Genomic DNA, 20817 nt, shown 5'->3' with positions numbered 1-20817 from the left:
CAAGTACTGTCCCGTATTCTTCATATGTCTGGGCTATGGGGTAGATTGGCAAGATGATGGCCTTTTCTTATGAAGAAAAACATCCAAGCCTGGCTAAATTTTGCAAAAGCCTGTGGGAGAATGTGTTATGGTCTATTGAAACCAAGGTTTAACTTTTTAGCCATAATTCCAAAACATGTTTGTTGCAAAAACACTGCACATCTACAAAAGAACACCATACCCACAGTGAAGCATGGCGGTGGCAGCATCATGCTTTGGGGCATTTTATCCTTCAGCTGGAGCGGGGCCTTAGTCAAAGTGGAGGGAATTATGAACAGTTCCAAATACAAGTCAATATTAGCACAAAACCTTCAGGCTTCTCCAAGAAAGCTAAACATGAAGAGGAACTTCAACATGACAATGACCCAAAGCATGCATCCAAATCAACAATGGAATGGCTTCACTAGAAGATTAAAGTTTTGGAATGACCCAGCCAGAGTCCAGACCTGAATCCAATTGAAAATCTGTGGGGTGATCTGAGGAGGGCTGTGCACAGGAGATGCCCTCATAATCTGACAGATTTGGAGAGCATTTGCAAAGAAGAGCTGGCAAATATTGGCAAGTCAAGATGTGCAATGCTGATAGACATTTACCGAAAACGACTGCGTGCTGTAATAAAATGAAAAGATGCTTCAACAAAGTATTGGTTGAAGGGTGTGCACGCTTATGCAGCCATATTTTATTTTTTATTTTTACTTCCCTCCACCTAAAAGAGTTCAGTTTACAGGTCACATTAAAGGTGGAAAAAGTTCTGAAATTATTTATCTTTGTCTCATTTTTTTACATCACAGAAACCTGAACTTTTAACAGGGGTCTGTAGACTTTTTTTTTTATCATACATCATGGGACACAGAGCCTTAAGTAATTACTTAATGGGTTATGGGCCACCTTCATGTGTTGACACTGGTATACCCAATACAGGAAGTTGACTCCCCTATATAACCCCTCCTCCTTCCAGGAGTAACTCCGTTTTTTTCGCCAGTGTCTAAGGTGTTGGTCAGGAGTGAAGATGTGCTCTGAGGAGCTCCAGGAGGGATCCATGCTGGATTTAAAAAACCTCCACAACCGGATCCATCGACGCCATTGCGGCCACAGGATGGCACCCTGGCCTCACATAGAGTGATGTTTTTCCTGTAACGCTTTTCTTTGAGAGCTGGAACCTAGGGACCAGGACTCTTTTTGGTCTTGCTACTTTACCTAAAGTTGTCCTGAGGGGTGCTATACAGGTCCAAAGGAGTGGAACCCCTATTATAGGAACCCGATCTTTAAAGGTTTAGCTACGCTGCCCGCTGTGATGGGTGAAGTTTGGACCTATCTGCTTTCAGCAGTATTCTGCAGCGAGAATAAGGTAAGGGAAGAAGCCTAGAAACTGAAAGGTCCACCTATGCTTTTCTTCCATATATATTAACACTAGTATCCCTTAAAAATCTCCGCTTAGAGGGAGTATATTAAACTTACCTTGGTATGTTGCTTCCCTGCAGCTCTGTGTCCTGGCTGTAAAAAGCATGTGTGGTCCCAGTAGTCAGCAGTATTTTTATTTATTATTTTTTTTTATGTATAAAAAGGCCTTTACAAACAGGTTACATATAATATCCTGACAGCATAATATTTGGCTGATAAAACTACCCAATGCCTCCCAACCTCCCCCCCCCCCCCCCCTCGGCGATCGTGTGCATGCACTTCTAAAGCACAAAAACTCACACATGCTCAGATCCAACTACAAGACGGAAGCTATTGGCTACTGGCCATCGAACTTCCTTTTTCTAGTCCCGTTGTATGTTGCCGCGTTCTTGGCGGTCAGAATTTGGTGTGACCGTGTTTAGGCAAGACAGCTTGAGCGGAATTCTGTTGGGAAAACCATCAGACCTTTTTCCGACCATAATTACGATCGTGTGTATGCGACATAAGCGTAATCCCTGCAGAAGAAGTCTGACTCACTAGAGGACACAGGAGCACTGGGTCACGTGAGGAGTGTATAAGGCATTTCCAGTACAGGAAACACAATTGTTATTCAGCACCAAAGCTGATCTTCATGGTAGCATTGTTTTTTCTAAACTATTGCTCAACAAGTGATTTTCCTAATTGCCTCTGGTTTCGTGCATTGCACTATAACTTCCAGAACTACCGCTAAAGGTACCAAAAATTCCGGCCCCAGGCACTGCAAACTCCAGTCATGCCTCCACATTGTCATCCTCTCTGAAGATACCAGACATGGCAAGCCAGGGTGAGTCATTGGAACCTGTTGGTGGTGCAACTGCTTCTCACACTTCAGCCCCTGTATACAGGACTGAAGATGCATTTTCCTCTGCCTTGCAGGGCTTAGAAGGAAGATTAGTGGCTTTAATCGCATCCTCCATCCAAGGGGATAGGAAACATGCTAGATCCCTCTCTCCCACTCCAAACCCTTTATAAAGGAATGAACGAGTGGGGCCAGGATGAGGTATTACCCTCAGGCGATCGAGAAAAGAAGCAAGCCGATTATTCCTCTGTGGAGGAAACAGTTGATGATTCAGCTTCACAATCTGAGGTACAAACCCTTACGGAGATGGGTCGCTCTACTTTCATGCTACCCTTAACAGAGTCAGCTGAAAGTCCGGTTTCTTCCTTGGGTTCTTTGAAACCTTCACAACCTATGCATGCGTTTCCTATCCATACATTACTAGAGAAGCTTATTTATGCTGAATGAGATCATCTGGATAAGCATTTTCTCCCTCCAAAGAGATTCTCAGTTCTCTACCCCGTGGAGGAAACATTCACCAAAAGATGGAAAGTTCCAGTTGATGCTGCAATTTTCAGTGTGAATAAGAGTTTGACTTGTCCAGTAGACAATGCACAAATGCTTAAAGATCAAACAGATAAAAAGTTGGAATTCCTGTTAAAATCCTCTTTTTCCTTGGCAGGGTATGTTACTCAACCTGCAGTCGCCGCAATAGGTATCTGTCAACTCCTTAAAGGACCAGTTTACAGATGCTCTTAAAGAAGTCTTTACGCGACAGGTCCGTGAGTTGACCGAACTACCAAAAGCTTTATGTTTTGCTATAGACGCTATGAAAGATTCTATTCACCAGGCATCCCGACTTGCGCTTGTGCTAATACACATGTGTAGAACCCTTTGGTTAAAAAATTGCCAAATTTCATAGGGAGCGATGATTTGGATAAATACATCCAGACGATTTCTAGTGGAAAGAGTACTCTTTTGCCAGTCAAAAGAAAGTATAAACGTCCTTCATTTAAACGGACTTTTCTCCTGAGCCGAGTCATCCACCTCTAGGCAGGGGCGACAGCCTCTGTCGTGAGACTCCAGAGATAGACCTCTGGGTCAGACCCAGGCACAAAAGAAGACCTGGGGCCGCAGATCTGCAAAGCAGAATACCAAAGCCTCATCATGAAGAGGCGTCCCACCCCCCCCTCACCAGAGTGGGGCGAAGAATTCTGAAATACTCAGAAGTCTGGCAAAGGGAAATTCAGGACAGATGGATTCTCTCCACGGTGTCTTTAGGGTACAAACTAGAATTCTGGGAGTTTCCACTGTCTCGTTTTCTGAGATCAAATGTTCCCAAGGATCCAGGGAAAAGGCAATTCCTGTTTCAAGCATTAGACCAGTTATTGGCTCAGGGGGTGATCATACAGATCCCCACAGAAGAGCAAGGTCTGGGGTTTTACTCAACTACGGTACCAAAGCCAAATGGGGATGTCAGATCCATTCTAGATCTAAGGACTCTAAATCGGTTACTGAAGATCCGTTCCTTTTGCATGGAGTTTGACAAGTCAGTAGTTTCCATCCTTCGAAGTAGAACAACAGCACTTTCAGTTTGTAGCCTTGCCCTTCGGGCTAGCTACCTCACCCCGGGTGTTCACAAAAGTACTGGCCCCACTTCTAGCCAGGTTAAAGCGGGAGTCCGCCGGGATTCCGCGTTTTTTTTTTATTTTTTTTTATTTTTTTTAAAAGCCAGCAGCTACAAATACTGCAGCTGCTGACTTTTAAAATAGTGACACTTACCTGTCCAGCGCGCCCGCGATGTCGGCACCCGAAGCCGATCTGTAGATCGTTTCTCGGGTGCTGCCGCCGCCATCTTGGGTATGGGAATCAGGAAATGGAGCCTTTCGGCTTCATTTCCCGGTTCCCTACTGCGCATGCGCGAGCCGCGCTGCGCAATAAGGACGGTCCCCGCTGCCTCTGGGATCTGTGTGTTTTCCCAGCAGGCAGCGGGGCACTTGCGGAAAGGGGCGGGCACTTGCGGAAAGGGGCGTAATCTACGCCCCTTTCCGCAGAGAGCTATCCCGGAAGTGGGTGCATTTACCTGGATTATCCAGGTAACTGCACCCCCCTCCCCCCTGAAAGGTGCCAATTGTGGCGCCGGAGGGGGGGAGGATTCCGATGAGCGGAAGGTCCATTTTAGGGTGGACCTCCGCTTTAAGGACACAGGGCATAACAGTCTTGGCATACTTATATGATCTATTGTTAATAGACCAGTCAGTGGCTCGCTTGGAGCAAAGTGTATGCATTACAAGCAGTTACCTGGAAAGTCTGGGTTGGAGTCTCAACCTAAAGAAGTCATCCTTAAAGTCACTAAGAAGGCTGGATTATTTGGGCCTGATAATAGACATAGCCCAGGAAAGTGTGTTCTTGCCTCCGGTAAAGATCAACTCCAGACGAGAGCTGGTGCAGATGGTCAGGTTGAAAAGAAATCCTTCAGGGGCTATATCAGGCAAATTTCCCCCCTCTTCTCAGGAAACTGACAGATATGCTCTCCTCCTGGGCTCACCTTCCAATATCCTGATTGGGCAGAATTGCTGCGGTGCGTATGTCTTACCTCCCGAAAATATTATATTTCTTCAGGGTACTGCCAATCTCAATCCCCCCACATATATTGCGTATCCATCAAAATAAACTTTTGAAATTTTATATGGGGCTCAGGTCGTCCCCAAATTAACAAAAGGGTCTTATGCGCCCGGAGGATTAATGGAGGATTTTCAGTTCCCAATTTACAGGCATATTACACCGCAGCGACTATAGCCCCATTAGCTTATCTTCATGATACATACCAACTACCCTTATGGGCCACCATAGACCTGGTGGATTCTCACCCCATCCCTCTGTCATCACTACCCTGGCTCCCTCCTGCACATTGTCCAACTAGGCTCGGACCATGTTTGACTCACTCTCTCCTCCTGTGGCACTCCATAAAATTCTCGGCAGGTTTAATATCCCCTCGTTTACCTTTACTTAGGCTTACACATTACCCGCTATTTCCTCCCAGGTCTGACAATCCAAAGCAATTCTCCTGGTGGATTAAGAATGGATTCATGGATGTTCATTCTCTGTTTACCCCCACAAGAATATTGACTTTTGAATCTCTTAGATCTTCCCATGATATTCCCCTGCGAGAACATTACAGCTACTTAAAATTAGGCACTTTCTCCATCAATTAATAAAATCCCAACCTACCCCATATACCTTGACCATTTTGAGAGCATATGTAGGGCACGGCCCCATTCTCCAGGGATAATCTCACTGATTTACTCTTCAATTATTGCCTACAGGAAACCCCCAGTACGATCGTATCATCTACAATGGGAGAAGGATTTAGGAAGGCAAATAGACCCAGAGGATTGGCAAGTTATGACAATAAACCTAACTAAAAGTTCCAGGAATGTCCTTATATTGGAAAACGCCTACAAAGTTTTCTATAGATGGTACTACACACCCGCTAGGTTGGCCCGTTTCATCCCATCTTATTCTTCCCTATGCTATTGGGGCTGCATACAAGATAGAACAATGGCCCACATTTGGTGGACGTGTCCTAGGGTCTGCAGGTTATGGGTCAGGGTCTACACTCTCCTCCATAATATACTCCATATTGGTCTCAAAAGAGACCCCTGTGAAGCTCTTCGTTGTAAACCGATCCCAGAACTGTTTCACCCTGAGTGTTTATTGGCCCAACACCTTTTCACTGCCACTAAGCTGACTATCGCTAGAGCCTGGAAGTCCCCCGTGCTTAGTTTAGAAGCAGTCAAACACCGTATGAACGACATCATGATCAATGAGAAATTAACAGCCATTGCTTCAGACACTCATAACAAATTTCTCAGGGTATGGCAGCTGTGGATAACATACTCCCAACCTTCCAGGTTCGACAATAGACTCCTCTCAATTTAAAGGCTCCCTGTTGCACCCCCCGTTGGACTCCTCTCTCCTCTCTTCTTTTCTTTTCTTCTCTACTCTTCTTGCTTTTACCCTTTTTATTTCTTCTTTTACTCCTCCGTTTTGGTCATACTATAATTATTACCTTCACACAAAATGGTTACAATGGTTCCATACCACCATTACAGTATATTATTTTGCATGTATAGGCAGCCTCTCTCCGCATAGACTGCACCGTTTCCTACCTTACTCATTTATAGGATCTGCCTTGGTTGTAAATGACCATAAACTGTAAGCTGGAACATAGACTGCTCCACTAGAAGGACTTCAACTAACCTTACATTGCTATTGTGATGTTTCCTACATCCTAACTGTACCTCCTTGCTGGGGGATTTACCTTTTTATTTTATTTTATATATATATTTTTTATTTTTTCCTGCATGCTACATATATTGTAACCAACCTACTGTTTCTGTTACTGTAACCTGTTTAATTTACCTGTTCCGCAAATAAAATACTTTGTAAAAGAAAAGAAATCCCTTAATTCGCCTTTGCATGAGGTTGTTAGGAAAGATTGTTAGGAAAGCTTAATTTTAAGAAGTTCCCTATGCCCAGTTCCATTCGAGACTGTTGCAAAACAGTGTCCTGTCTGCTTGGAACAAAACGATCCAAGCTTTGGACTTGCCAATGCGGCTGTCCCCAAGAGTGTCCAAACATAGATCTAATGTCCAGGTTCAACATAAAGTTAGTCAACTTTGCGTCCAGGACAAGGGATCCACTCGCATGCGTAACAGATGCGCTGGTTACCCCGTGGGATCAGTTCTCACTGATCTATGCATTCCCCCCCTATTCAGTTGCTGCCACGACTTCTTTGCAGGATCAAGCTGGAAAGAAAGCGGGTAATTCTAGTAGAACCAGCATGGCAGAGAAGGTGATGGGACGCAGAAATTGTAAAGATGGCAGTGGAGGGTCCATAGCCACTCCCACTAAGGCCGGACCTGCTCTCACAGGGGCAGATATTCCATCCTACTTTGCGAACGCTAAATTTAAGGGCCTGGCTATTAAAACCCACATTCTGAAGAAGCGTTGGCTTTCCAGGTCAGTTATCTCAACTTTAATTCGAAGAAGCCAGCTTCCGGAGCTATATATTGTAGAGTTTGGAAGGCTTATGTTTCCTGGTGTGAATCCAAGGGTTGGCACCCTCAGAGATATATCATAGGCAGAATTCTTGCCTTTCTACAATTAGGCATAGAGATGAAATTGGCCCTGAGTACTATTAAGGGCCAAGTTTCAACCTTATCGATTTCATTTCGAAGACCGCTTGCTACGCATTCTTTAGTCCGGGGTTTTATGCAAGGGGTGATGCGGATTAATCCGCCAGTTAAATCACCCTTGAGCCCTTGGGACTTGAATTTAGTTTTGTCATTGTTACAAAAGCAGCCATTTGAACCGATACAGCATATTTCCTTAGTCCTTTTGACAAGAAAACTGGTATTTTTGGTTGCTATATCCTCAGCAAGGAGGGTTTTGGAATTGGCTGCTGTTTCTTGTAAAGAGCCATATTTGACGATTTGCGAGAACAGAGTGGTGTTACGCCCTCGTCCAGGTTTTTTGCCAAAAGGGGTTTCAGGCTTTCATCTGAACCAAGATATTGTCCTGCCATCGTTTTTTTCCAAAACCATGTTCCAGGGAAGAAAAGTCACTACGTTGTCTTGATGTGATGAAAGCAGTGAAAATCTGGCAAATGTTTAGATTCGTAAGACTGATGTCTTATTTATTCTGCCAGAGGGTCCTAAGAAAGGAAAGGCAGCATCGTAATTCACTGTCAAGTGGATTCGGCAAGTTATTATTCAAACTTATGATTTAAGGTGTAAGAGTTCCCCTTTTCAAGTCAAGGCGCACTCTACCAGAGCAGGTAGTGCTTTTTGGTGGGCAGTGCATCACCAGGCCTCCATGGCTCAGTTCTGCAAGGCCGCAACTTGGTCTTCAGTACATACATTCACAAAAGTTTATCAGGTGGATGTAAGGAGGAATGAGGATATCGTCTCCGGGCGCAGTGTGCTGCAGGCAACAGTATAAGTCCTCAGGTCTGGGGGTGCCTTATGGGTTGTGTCTCCCTCTCCTCAAGTAGCATTGCTGTGGGACATCCCATTAAGTAATAACTTAAGGCTCTGTGCTACAAAAACTGAGGTACTCCTAGAAGGAGGAGGGGTTATATAGGGGAGTCAACTTCCTGTATTGGGTATACCAGTGTCAACACATGAAGGTGGCCTATAACCCATTAAGTAATTACTTAAGGCTCTGTGTCCCATGATGTACTCCAAGAAAAGTATTTTACAGGTAAGCTGTTATAAAAATCCTATTTTTATATCCACTGTATTTTCCTTGTCAGGATGAAATAAAAAAATTGGTGAGATGATAATTACAATAAGTACATTTTCCCAGTTGAAGAACAGATGTATGTGCACATAAGCTGACAACTGTTTTAGGAAAGAGGGGAAATCTATGTTTCAAGATTTTTTGTGAATATATTACTTCATAATTTACATGATAGAGTGATCCCAAGCCAAATGGGTCTTTAAATTGCCTTAAATTGATTTTGATATCTGGGAGAAAGATTCGCCTATGTTATGTACTAAAAACTAATAATTTTCTTTGTATATGCAGGGGCTGTTTGCTCGCCGACGTCAGCTGCTTCTTACGGAGGGCCCACACCTATATTATGTGGATCCAGTAAACAAGGTCCTGAAAGGAGAGATTCCATGGTCACAGGAACTGCGCCCAGAGGCCAAGAACTTTAAAACATTTTTTGTTCATACTGTAAGTCTATTTTGGAATGTATGGCAGTAGTGTTTTCATGTAACATTTAGGCAGACCTTCCATGGAAAATGGTCCCCTTTCTTGCTAGCCCCCTTCCCCCAACAAAAATAATGTTAAAATGGCATTAACCACTTTACCTCCAGAAGATTTACCCCCCTTCATGACCAGCCCATTTTTTGTAATATAGCACTGCGTTACTTTTACTAACAATTGTGAAGGCGTGTGATGCTGTACCTAAATAACATTTGTGTTAATTTTTTGTGCTATAAACAAAAAAAAGACTATACTGAGGGCAGGTTTGACAAATAATTAAGGCGATAACTAATAGAAATAACAGAGGACCCGTGGTGGGTGCCTATTCCACAGGGATAAATTCCCAACTAAACTATATATGAGGTCATTAGTCCCTCAGTTACTAAACGCAGCTAAAATTTTAATTCCTCGACAGTGGCAAGAGTTGGAATGTCCCACCATGAGTAGTTGGGGTAACAAAGTGAATTAAATTTATAATTTAGAATCGTACAGCCAAGCAGTTACACATTAACAGGTAGTAGCAATGAACTACCACAGTGGCATGATAGTTCATTGAGAACTACAAGCCAACAGACGTAAAGGCTACCGATTCTTGTAGTTTTCAATTCACAGAATTCTGTGAATGAGTGACTTGGGCGGAGCCCCGCACGGGCACGTTCTCTGCAGATTCTGACAAAGAGCGTGGGGAAGCAATTCCCTGCCTCTGGTGACATCGGGGAGGTGCGGGGGCTGGTGGATTTGTAACATGTTACACCATGAATATGAACTTATCCTTTAAATTAAATAGTTTTATGTGGAGATCTGTATACAATCTAGCATGCAGATGTTCTAAGCAATGTTGTTACAGCCAAGCTGTTACAGGCATTGCCTCTGAACATCCGTCTTGAGCGCATTTTTTTTGCTTTCCAAAAAATACTTCTAACCTCAACTGCATGGAAACCACTATAAACAAATCCGTGTACATGTGCTGATAAGATAACATAGAGGAGAGTTCAGGGGCAGCTGAAAAAAATGCCCAACTACTCCTAAACATCAGTTTTACCAGCAGCAGTGTACATGAGGCCTTAAAGGACAAATTCACTAAGTTGTGCATTTGAGAAGTGTGGCTTTCTCCTCTTATCTTTACTGTGGTCTGGTGGCAGGCTCAGTCCTCTCAGCTGTGCTAGCTGCTACCCTGTCTAGTGACTCCCTGCATCCTGACAGCTGATACTAGGGTTTAAAGAGGAAGTAAACTCTCTCACTCTGATGCTTCTTTTCATTTAGTCCATTATAATAAGTAACTATCAAACTATAGCCACTGTAATCCAGCCCAAATCGCATATTACTTACTGTTTAAAGAAACTTTAAAAAACTTGTTTCCAGGGGTAAGGCAGCGCCATCTTAAGTATTGTTTTCTGAGTCCACAGTGGAGTGTATTTCCGCCCTCACACTGAGCACTTCCTGTACTGTTAACCAAGCCTCCTTCTCAATCCAACATTTATATGGCAACCCTGCTTCCCTGTTCATAGCTGACTTGTTTTATATCATAGTATTAACATGTGCCAATTATCTAGCATTTTAGCTGATAAGACTGCAGTAATGCTGCCCCATGCCCTGGTTTACACTGCATGTGATGTCACATGGGGTGTAGGAGGAAGCTCTCCGTCTCCTGGGATTTCAGTGTTGTGCCGTAGGAAGTCCTGATAATAGATAGACAAGTACACAGAGTGTGCTGTAAATCAGGGGAGATCTGGGCATGCTCAGTGACGTCATTCTAAAGAACAAAAAGGATTACAACAATACTAAGCAAGTAAGGAGATATCTACAAGCAGTGTTCATTGGGGTTTTTATGCTGATTTACATGGGCCAAAGTTGTGAGGGAGAGTTTACAACCACTTTAACTCCTGTCACATCCATAGTGTACAGTTTTAAATATGGGAGTTTATGGTTATTCCTTTTCCTTGTCTCTGTTCTGGTTGAATTTTCTTGGATTTGTTACCATTGTTTTAGTGATGGAGTGTTAACTGGTTAAATTTTGTGATTTCAACAGTTCTTTATTTTAAAACAATACTCCATTTCTATTTCTCAGGTGCTTTAATTGTATGCTTGTGTATTCGTATATCTGTAAGCATTATCACTTTTTTTTTTTTTTACTTTTGTGGTTTTCACTTGCAGCCTAACCGAACATATTACCTGATGGACCCCAGTGGAAACGCTCACAAATGGTGTAAAAAGATTCAGGAAGTGTGGCGGCACAGATACCAGAATCACCAAAACAGCAGCATGTAGCATTGCGTCTCTTCCACGTCCTGCAAGCTTCCCTCATGCTGCTAGACTCCCTGATTCAACAGATGAGCTTTACATAGCAGAACAGAAGAGAGAACCCTTCTCCACTCACCCAAACCACCATCTCTCCGTGACAAATCATACCGTCAGAAATCTACATAGAGTGAAGAAAAAAAAAATTACAAGAAAAGACAAACATGGACATTAATGGAATCCAGGGTTTACCTTGCTTCTTCTCTGTGCTTCTGTTGAGTTACAACATGCATATCGTTGCTGTGGTGATTTTGCTTTTGTGCACACCAGCTCTATATCTTCTGCAACCTAGTGGGTAGACCTTGTTATGCCAGCTTTAACGTACAGTCGGTAGAAACACAGATCGTTGTACTTGTGCACACATTGACAAACTCATATACTGTAGTCTGTGGGACCTTCCTCTTGCCTATTTTTAGGTTTTTGTTTTTTTTCGGTTTGCCAGTGAAACTAGTTTTTGGTCAGGAAGCTTTACAACCTATACAATGCTGCAAGATAGAACATAGCAGTCTTGTAATGGTATCCACTACCCAGTGGTGCACGGAACACCAGTTCTGCTCTTTACTTATGTTTTTTTATTTAAATAGTGCATTCAGTAAGGTGAGCTGTACAATTAGTAAACTTATTGTCACCGGTTCTGCGTGGTACTTCTAGTTGTGTTTGTTTAGGAACGGTGCACCTGTCAACACAGAGTTTAAATAACAAGAATCGGGCTGCAGAGGAAATAGTATGTTGATGTAAGCACTGACTATAGAGTTATATACATTTTATATATATAAATATATATACATATATATTTAATAGTAAAAAAAGTTATCTGAATTTTTATCCTCAGTCTGATAGTACCCTTTTTAAATCCATCACAAGAAAAACATTGTTGCAGGATAATTTGTATGGAGTAAAGTATTTTTACCTCCATATTTGCCTAGCAAAAAAAAAAGGAATGAAAGGGTCCACACAAATGCCTAAAGCTCACATTTCAGCTCTAGGTGTGGAAGTTGGGGACATTGATCACGCACATTTCCTATGCCTCATAGAGATTTATTGCATTGACATCTCCCTGTCACCATTGGAAGTTTTGAAAGAATATCACTCTTTGTGTAGGGTGATCTTTATTGTAAAAATAAAAGTAAAGTAAGTAAAAATTTCCAGTGGGGAGAGTGAGACCACTTGTACCGACAGTGACAGGTAGGCAGAGCTAGGAACTGGGATGCAAAGATCTTGCAGCTCAAACCTATGGGAGATACAAGCCAAAAGCCTATTTATTTTGCCTACACCAGTTTCAGGTGGCCTGACCTTTTAATTTGTGGATATTAGTAGGCTTAGTTTTATGTGAAAAGGGAAGGAAAAGACTGTTCCACGGATTACACTTCAATTTGCCCACAGAAAGTTGTCTTAGCATAGAGCTGTGTTTGCCTGCTGCTATTTCAACCATTTTTTGTTTTTTGCTTTTTAAAACCATAATTATACAAAGGCCACAAATGCGTTAACAGACCGGTCAGAATTAATGGTACTCGTCATATACCAAACTGGTAGTTCACGAAAGACTTCTGTTTGGTGGTCAAAAACATTTCGTCATTTCTGTATGAAAGCAAAAGGCCTAATCTGTCATTTATTATATAGGGAACCTAAAAAGCACCTGTTGCATGCACACAGTGGGGGCTTTTAAATTGCAGGTCAAGCCAGTACTTTTTTTTACATTTAAAAGGTTTATTGGGAACTGGCAACTGCTCACAAGGAAATTCATAATACAGTTCCTGATTGATACTTGTGGAGAGATAACTTTTGGTGAATCAGTTTATGAAAGGTCCAATAGAACTGGCAGTTCTTCCCCTTTGCAATCAACCAACTGCTATTTCCAGACTGTCCTATCTACAGAAAAAGGAGAAGGATTGGTTGGAAGGAGGGGAAAATACAGATTCATTTTCAAACATGTCATGTGTCAGGCCTGAAATGCCTCAAGTGATTTCCTACATTCAGTAAAAAAAAAAAAAAAAATGATATATATATGGAAGATCCCCTTTTAACCTGCTAGTGATGTCTGGCGACGAAGTTTTAAACCAGCTTACACCACTTACTGAATCCCTGTTACATCAAATTGAAGAAAATGTTCACCTTTGTGGCATTTTCTTCCTCTAACATGTTTACTGTACATTCTTCATTTTCTTATCTTTCTTTGTCATTGGTGTTTTTTACACACGTTAAGGCTTTGTGTGTACAGAACAAACTGTTTTTCTAAATTCACCTTAACCCAACTGGACAGTGCAGCTTGTTACATCCCTATGACAAAACACCTATTCCCTTTCTTGAGCTGAAAAGACTTGAATTGCTGCAGTAGAAGGCAATTTATCTTTAGACAGATTAATCAAATCCTAAGCATCATGGCATGCAGCATATTCTTCACTGATGAGCGGACAGGTACTTGACCCTCAGCTTCACTAACAGGCTAGGATTTCTACATTTTCTTTTCTGAATGTGGAGTTCCATTTCACTTCACTGTGTGTAGGCAACAAATTCACTTTAGTCTGCTGCGAGGAGGAATTTTGACAATTAATCTTCTGCCTTGTGCCAATAAGATCCATTTTGGCATAAAAATGCTTTCTAGGCCTAACACCTGAGCCTCTTAAAGAAATCTGTTATCTTGCTCAGTCTAGGCTATTAACCTCCACAAAAATAAATTTTTTATCTAATTAGTAGGCTAAGGCTGGCCATAGACAGAGCGATATTGCAGAAAAGAAAAATGCGTGAGTTCCCCATCAACATTGTGTTGATGGGGGAATCCCTCCCACGTAGCCATTGTGTTCTCCCAGTAGGAGAACACAGTGATTATTGCTAGCGTCTATAACAGTGGCTAGCAATAATCGCATGTAAATTCCGACAGGCTGGTTGTACCCAAGTTGATCGACCGTTCAGCTTGGGTACATTCTGCCTGCCCATACAGTGCCTTGAAAAAGTATTCACACCCCTTGAAATTTTCCACATTTTGTCATGTTACAACCAAAAACGTAAATGTATTTTATTGGGATTTTATGTGATAGACCAACACAAAGTGGCAGATAATTGTGAAGTGGAAGGAAAATGATAAATGCTTTTCAAAATGTTTTACAAATAAATATGTGAAAAGTGTGGCGTTGTATACTTTGTAGAACCACCTTTCACTGCAGTTACAGCTGCAAGTCTTTTTGGGGATGTCTCTACCAGCTTTTCACTTCTAGAGAGTGAAAATTTTGCCCATTCTTCTTTGAAAAATAACTCAAGTTCTGTCAGATTCTCAATTGGATTTAGGTCTGGACTTTGGGTCATTCTAACACATGAATATACTTTGATTTAAACCATTCCATTGTAGATCTGACTGTATGTTTAGGGTCATTGTCCTGCTGGAAGGTGAACCTCTGCCCCAGTCTTAAGTCCTTTGCAGACTCTAACAGGTTTTCTTCTAAGATTAAAAGTATTCTAAAGTGGTGTTGCGCTCCTAGCGTGATGATGTCAATAATTAATGTGATAAAATTAATTAATATAAAAGTGGGAGAATACTCAAATATAAAGTGAATAGTGCTACCATATAAAGTGTTGCTGTGCTACTAAATAACCACAATACTATATAAAGTGCTGATGTGCTACTAGATAACTACAATATTCACAGTGATCATAAAGAAATAAAATGGTAAGATAAATAATCAAACATGGAGGTATCAGCATGAATAATAAAAATAAATAAATAAACAAGCGTGACACATTGATATAAAAAAAGGTCAGTGATCCACAATACTGCATATAGCCCGATCTAAAATGCCAAGTGCTACTGAAGTGAAAATTTATATATGTAGTGAAAAAAATCTTCAAAACAACAGTGAAGCCAGTGAAAAATGACACATAGGTGGCAGATAGTGTTCAAAAGCACTAGGGATTCTTTGGTGTCCACCGAGCCTGTGGGTGTACTAAATAATTACCTTACAGCTGTAAGGTGAACAGCACAAATCGTTAAATCTTCAGAGGGCTGGCTCCTGTATTTCACTTCTCCTGTCCAGACCAACTTCTTATTTCCAAGATAGATATCGAGGGTGACTTGAAAAATGCTCATAAAACAAAATCGTGGAGCCTGCTATGGTGTAGTATTTTCCATAATCCAAAATGTATTAAAAGTGAAAATTCTACTCACCTCATATAAAATGAAACCGCACAATACACAGATACCAGCGGCCCACTCGTGTATGAACGTCACTTCCGGTGTCCTGCTTGGAAATACTATTTGTTCACTGAAGTTCTCTAACAAGCCACTGAGGGCTTCATAGAACAGTTGTATTTATACTGAGATTAGATTACACACAGGTGGACTCGATTTACCAATTAGGTCACTTCTGAAGGCAATTGGTTTCACTAGATTTTAGTTGGGGGTATCGGAGTAAAGGGGGCTGAATACGAATGCATGCCACACTTTTCAGATATTTATTTATTTGTAAAAAAGTTGGATAACCATTCATCATTTTCCTTCTACTTCACAATTATGTGCCATTTTGTGTTGGTCTATCACATAAAATCGCAATAAAACACAGTTTGGTTTTTGGTTGTAACGTGACAAAATGTGAAAAATTTCAAGGGGTGTGAATTATGTTTCAAGGCACTGTACATAGTTTGAATCTTGGCCTGTTCCTGCTGAACAAGCCGAGATTCGAAAACCTCTATGGTCAGCTTGAGCCATTTCAACAAGAGTTATACAACTAGCACCCAGCCCTGAGTTAAAGTGATGACTACATCCAATGGAAGTTACTAGCCTCTGCTTGGCTAAGAAGAAGAGAAGAGAACTATATAGACTGTCATTGCTGAGTTCCATCTGAAAAAAATAGTTGCTTGGCTTCCTATGGTTTAAGTATAATGACGCAGAACAAACATGCAGCAAAGCCATACTGAAGTCATAACACCCGGTCTTATTCAAAGTCAGTAAATTAGAAAAATTAATTAAAGCAACTTGATTGGCATGACTATTAATTTGTTCTCCGCTATATTTTAGAGCACTGCACTTTTATTTCAATTGCCTTCCAGGCAACTAGAGTTTTGGGAATTAGATGATGGCCGTGGCAGCTGAAATATTTCTCTTGGCTGAGGTTTCCTTAAAGCAGGAGTCCGCGTTTTTTTTTTTTTTTTTTTTTAAAAGCCAGCAGCTACAAATACTGCAGCTGCTGACTTAAAATAGTGACACTTACCTGTCCAGCGCGCCCGCGATGTCGGCACCCGAAGCCGATCTCTCGATCGTCTCTCGGGTGCTGCCGCCGCCATCTTGGGTATGGGAATCAGGAAGTGGAGCCTTTCGGCTTCATTTCCCAGTTCCCTACTGCGCGAGTCGCGCTGCGCAGGGGAAGCCATCCCAGCCAGGAGAACAGTGATTATTGCTAGCTGCTATAACAGCCTCCAGCAAACATTGCATGTCAAATCTGACAGGCTGGGTGTACCCGAGTTGATAGATCGATCAATTTGGATACATTCAGCCTGCCCATACATGGTTCGAATTGGCCAGTTCCTGCTTAACGAACCAAGATTCAAACCATCTATGGCCAGCTTAAGACCACTCAGGATGGCCAGGCATCTTCCTCCATGAAGCTATGTCGCTTAACAGTAGCAGTATGCCTCTTTAAATGGAACTTACATGCATCTTGCTCAGTGACCTGAATGAAAATAATTATTTACTATAGATTTGGTGACACTGCTAGCCAACAAGTCTGTGTTGAACGAGCATTGGTGAATGGTAGATAAAGCCTCTCACAATGACCACAATCTCTAGGTATAACGTGGTGTCTGCTAAAATGCCTTGACTGGTGGCAGAGTTTAGTACCTGCTGTATTTAGTAACAGGAATAAAAAGAAAAATAAAGCTTGAAGATAGTAGGTTGGCTTTCTTTTCAGGTTGGCGGAAGTTGGATATAAATGTTATGTTATTTTTCTTTCTTATTTTTCCTTCTCTATACCTGGTTTGTAGCTGACTGTAACTGTGATGTACAGGCTAAGCTTAAAACTGAAAAAAAAAAAAAAAAAACTTAAATAATGCAATGATAGGATATTCACTTTTGTATTTTTATTCTTGTATAAGGTTATTTGCTGGCTAAATGTTGGCCTCTAGTTCAGTCTGTGTTATTTAAATTCTAATATATGAATTATTTGAATTGAATTCATGTTCCGGGCCACGTTGTTGTATGTATTGATGTACAGCCATGAATGTGAATAATTATTGTAAACTATATTTTACAACTTTTTTTCTGGCTTTATTATATAAATTTTCTATTTGGTCGATGATTTAATCATATTTCTCATAATTTAATGAATTTTTGTTTCTTTTTCTTCTTTCCAAATATTTGTGCCCCTAGATGTAGTTACTGAATGAGGAATTTTTCACATATGCTCGATTTAGTCTTGTAATAAAAAGCATGTAGGGTTATAGGTGTACAACTTGTCTGTTTGTTTATTTAAGGCTGTTGGGATTTAATAATAACTGATTTCTGGTGTTTGTGGATGAAATATTGCCCCTTGAAAGTGTAGCTTAAACCTAGGTTCACACTAGTGCGGTGCATGGAACTGCATGTGATTTGGACAGGAATTGCCCCGCATTCCTGTTCAAATCCCATGCGATTTGAGCCAATTCATTTTGTATGGCTCAAATCGCACCACACCCGCACGGTAATGATGCATGCACCTTTTTTTTTTTTTTTTTGCCACAATGGAATCGGATCATATGGGTGTTCACAGCCATGGGATTCAATTCAGCCAATCACACTGCGTTTTGCAAACTGATTTTTTTTTTTTTGGTTGTTAACTTAACATTGACACCTGCAGCAGTTCACATAAACAGAGTTTGATTGTGATACAGTGTGGGAAACGCACAGGAATCCCTGCAAATTCCTTACTGCATCAGTGAACCGGGACTAAAGTGTATCTACACCCGAAAATAAACATTTAATTTAATGCTTTCCAGTTATCAAATGTGGGAACTTTTTTTTTTTTTTTCCAGGCTTTTTTTTTGTGTACCTTCACCTGGGGAGCCTTTGAATAACACACGTCCAGTCCCTTCATGGCTACGCTCACTTCTCCGCTGTGTGTTTGCTGGCAGCCATAATGGCAACCCAGGTTGGACTTCTAACATGTCTGCCTCTTCTTTTTCATTACATGGTAGCTGATTGCATTTGTAGTTTACAAAAGAAAAAGAATATTGTTTTTCTGTCTTTTTGGCTCACATGAAATAGCAAGAAATACTGCATTTTGGCAAGATTTAGGCTGGGCTCACATATAAGCACGCAGTGGCTCACAGTGGGAGTCCAGAGCGGCTCTGTTCACCATTTCAGGTCTGAATTTTTGGCTAAAATTTCGGGCCAAAAGACGCACAGGACTCACCAGAGCCACTGTGGAGATATATCTCTGTAGAGAGCCGGTCACAATCTCCTGCTGTGCGAATCCAGCCTAATACTTATTAAAAAATGTTCTATGCTTGAAAAAAAATACAGCCACCACATCTAAAGCCTGGTAAACTGCAATACATTTAGTTTTTTTGGGGTTTTAAATACATTTTAAATCAAATATGAGAAACTATAACCAGAGATACCACATTGAGGTGGGCTAAAATGAACCAAAAAGCCACCCACTAAAACCTTGGAAAAATTATGACCTTGCTTTGCCGTGTCTCCACCTTGTTCAATCAGAGAATGCTTTATGTTCACTGAGAGAATGCAAAGTATTCTCTGAATTGTACCCATGCTGGCCGAGTGACCTCCTGTGTTCACAAACCCCTTGGTGCTGGCTGTACACATATATGCTGCCTCTCAGTGGGTGGACCTGGATGCCAAGTGGCCACGTAAATGCAGCCTTGTGTTTAAAACTTACCTTGCTGAGAGCACCCTCCCAGCATGGTAGTCCACCACGGAGATCAGTAAGCTCCCGATGAATACTTTATCGGGAGTTTTCTGATCGTGTGACCGCAAGCACAGTAGTCACATGACCCAAATGCCTGCCTCCGCCTTCTGACTTTTGGAACTCTTAGGCCGCGTACACACACGGGGACTGTTCGCTCAACTTTGTCCGTCAAACAGTTTCAGCAAACAGTCCGCTCAAAATTAGCATGGACGGACTTGCCCACACACGACGAACGAACAGTTTGCTGAAACCGTGCGCGATGACGTGAACGGCACGTACGACGGGACGGAAAATACGACGTCCTATACACTGCATTACAACTTTCGGCGTGTAAATCCTTTCTGAGCATGCGCGGAACTTAGTTTGACGAACAAGCCTACACACGAGGGGACTGTTCGCTGAAACCAAGTTTCAGCGGACAGTTTTTCGGAATTTCCGAAAAACTTTGTTCAGCAGACTGTTCGCTGAAACTGTCCGCTGAAAGCCCACACACGGGCGGACTGTCCGCCGAAACACTGTTCAGCGGACAAAGTTGGGCGAACAGTCCCCGCGTGTGTACGCGGCCTTAGAGGGCTGGTTTGCAGGAAGGGGCTAAGCAACAGGGCAGCTACTCGGCATGGGACCTGGAAGCTAGCTACGATAACTGTAGTAGTGGTGGCTACTACAGTGATTTCCAGCTTCCACAGGGATCTTCCATGTATGACAAATGCAAAATTACATCGGTGCAAACTGGACCACTGTAACCAAGCAAAATATGCTTACCTGATTTTCCACTTTAATGCCGCATACACACGATCTGAATTTTGGTCGGAAAAAGCTCTAATGGTTTTCCTGATGGGATTTCGCTCAAGCTGTCTTGCATACACACGGTCACACCAAATTCCGACCTTCAAGAGCGCGGTGAAGTACAACACATACGACGTGACTAGGAAAAGGAAGTTCAATACCTAGTAGCCAATAGCTTCCATCTCGTAGTTGAATCAGAGCATGCATGAGTTTTTGCACGTCGGAATTGCATACACACGAACGCATTTTCGGATAGGAACTTTTTCCGACCGAAAAATTGAGACCATGCTCTCAATCTTTAACTGGACGAAATTCGGCCAGCAAAAGTCAGATGGAGCATACATATGATCACATTTTCAGACCAAAAGCTCTCATCTGTCTTTTGCTGGCCAAATTCCTTATTGTGTGAAGTAGACATTAATCACTGACATACAGTGTTTCCCACAAAAAGTCACTGAGTTTTAAGGTCGAGCTGCGGTACAAGATTTTACAGCATTGTGTTCTGAGATAAGCCAGAAGCTGCAAGGGATAGAACCTTTCCATTGCTTCAAGAAACAACCTTTAAAAATGATATTTCATGATTAGGTAGCGGAAGGCAAGCAGTACAGCCTCTCTCCTGTATAAGGGGCTCAGCTGTTGCTACAACCTCTGTTCCTTCACGAAGAAAGAAATTATGAAAAATTTAATTTTTAATAAATCTATTATTTTGAGACCTTTTCCAGAAGCATTAAGGAAAAACCTGATGGGTCTGTCTATACTAGAGTAATCTAAAGCTATTAGTTGACTTATTCCTGAAAATGCTATCTG

The 20817-nt window shown here is 41.8% G+C and overlaps 1 protein-coding gene across 1 annotated transcript in view; it reads left to right on the top strand.

Moving 5' to 3' along the window:
- PDPK1 (3-phosphoinositide dependent protein kinase 1) overlaps nt 1–17769 on the top strand; it is a 102052-nt gene extending 84283 nt beyond the window's left edge. Inside the window, exons 13-14 of the mRNA XM_077449102.1 lie at nt 8852–9004; nt 11192–17769. Coding sequence (XP_077305228.1) covers nt 8852–9004; nt 11192–11305 — 267 coding nt within the window. The 3' untranslated portion in view covers nt 11306–17769. The remainder of the gene's footprint in view (nt 1–8851; nt 9005–11191) is intronic.
- The last annotated feature ends 3048 nt before the right edge of the window (nt 17770–20817 follow it).

The sequence above is a fragment of the Lithobates pipiens genome, unplaced genomic scaffold, assembly GCF_037356315.1.
Source record: "Lithobates pipiens isolate NorthernLeopardFrog02 unplaced genomic scaffold, aLitPip1_a1.2 Scaffold_22, whole genome shotgun sequence".
In the NCBI taxonomy this organism is placed as follows: domain Eukaryota; kingdom Metazoa; phylum Chordata; class Amphibia; order Anura; family Ranidae; genus Lithobates; species Lithobates pipiens.
The sequence above is the reverse complement of the archived record's forward strand: the minus strand, read 5'-3'. Positions and strand labels throughout refer to the sequence as shown.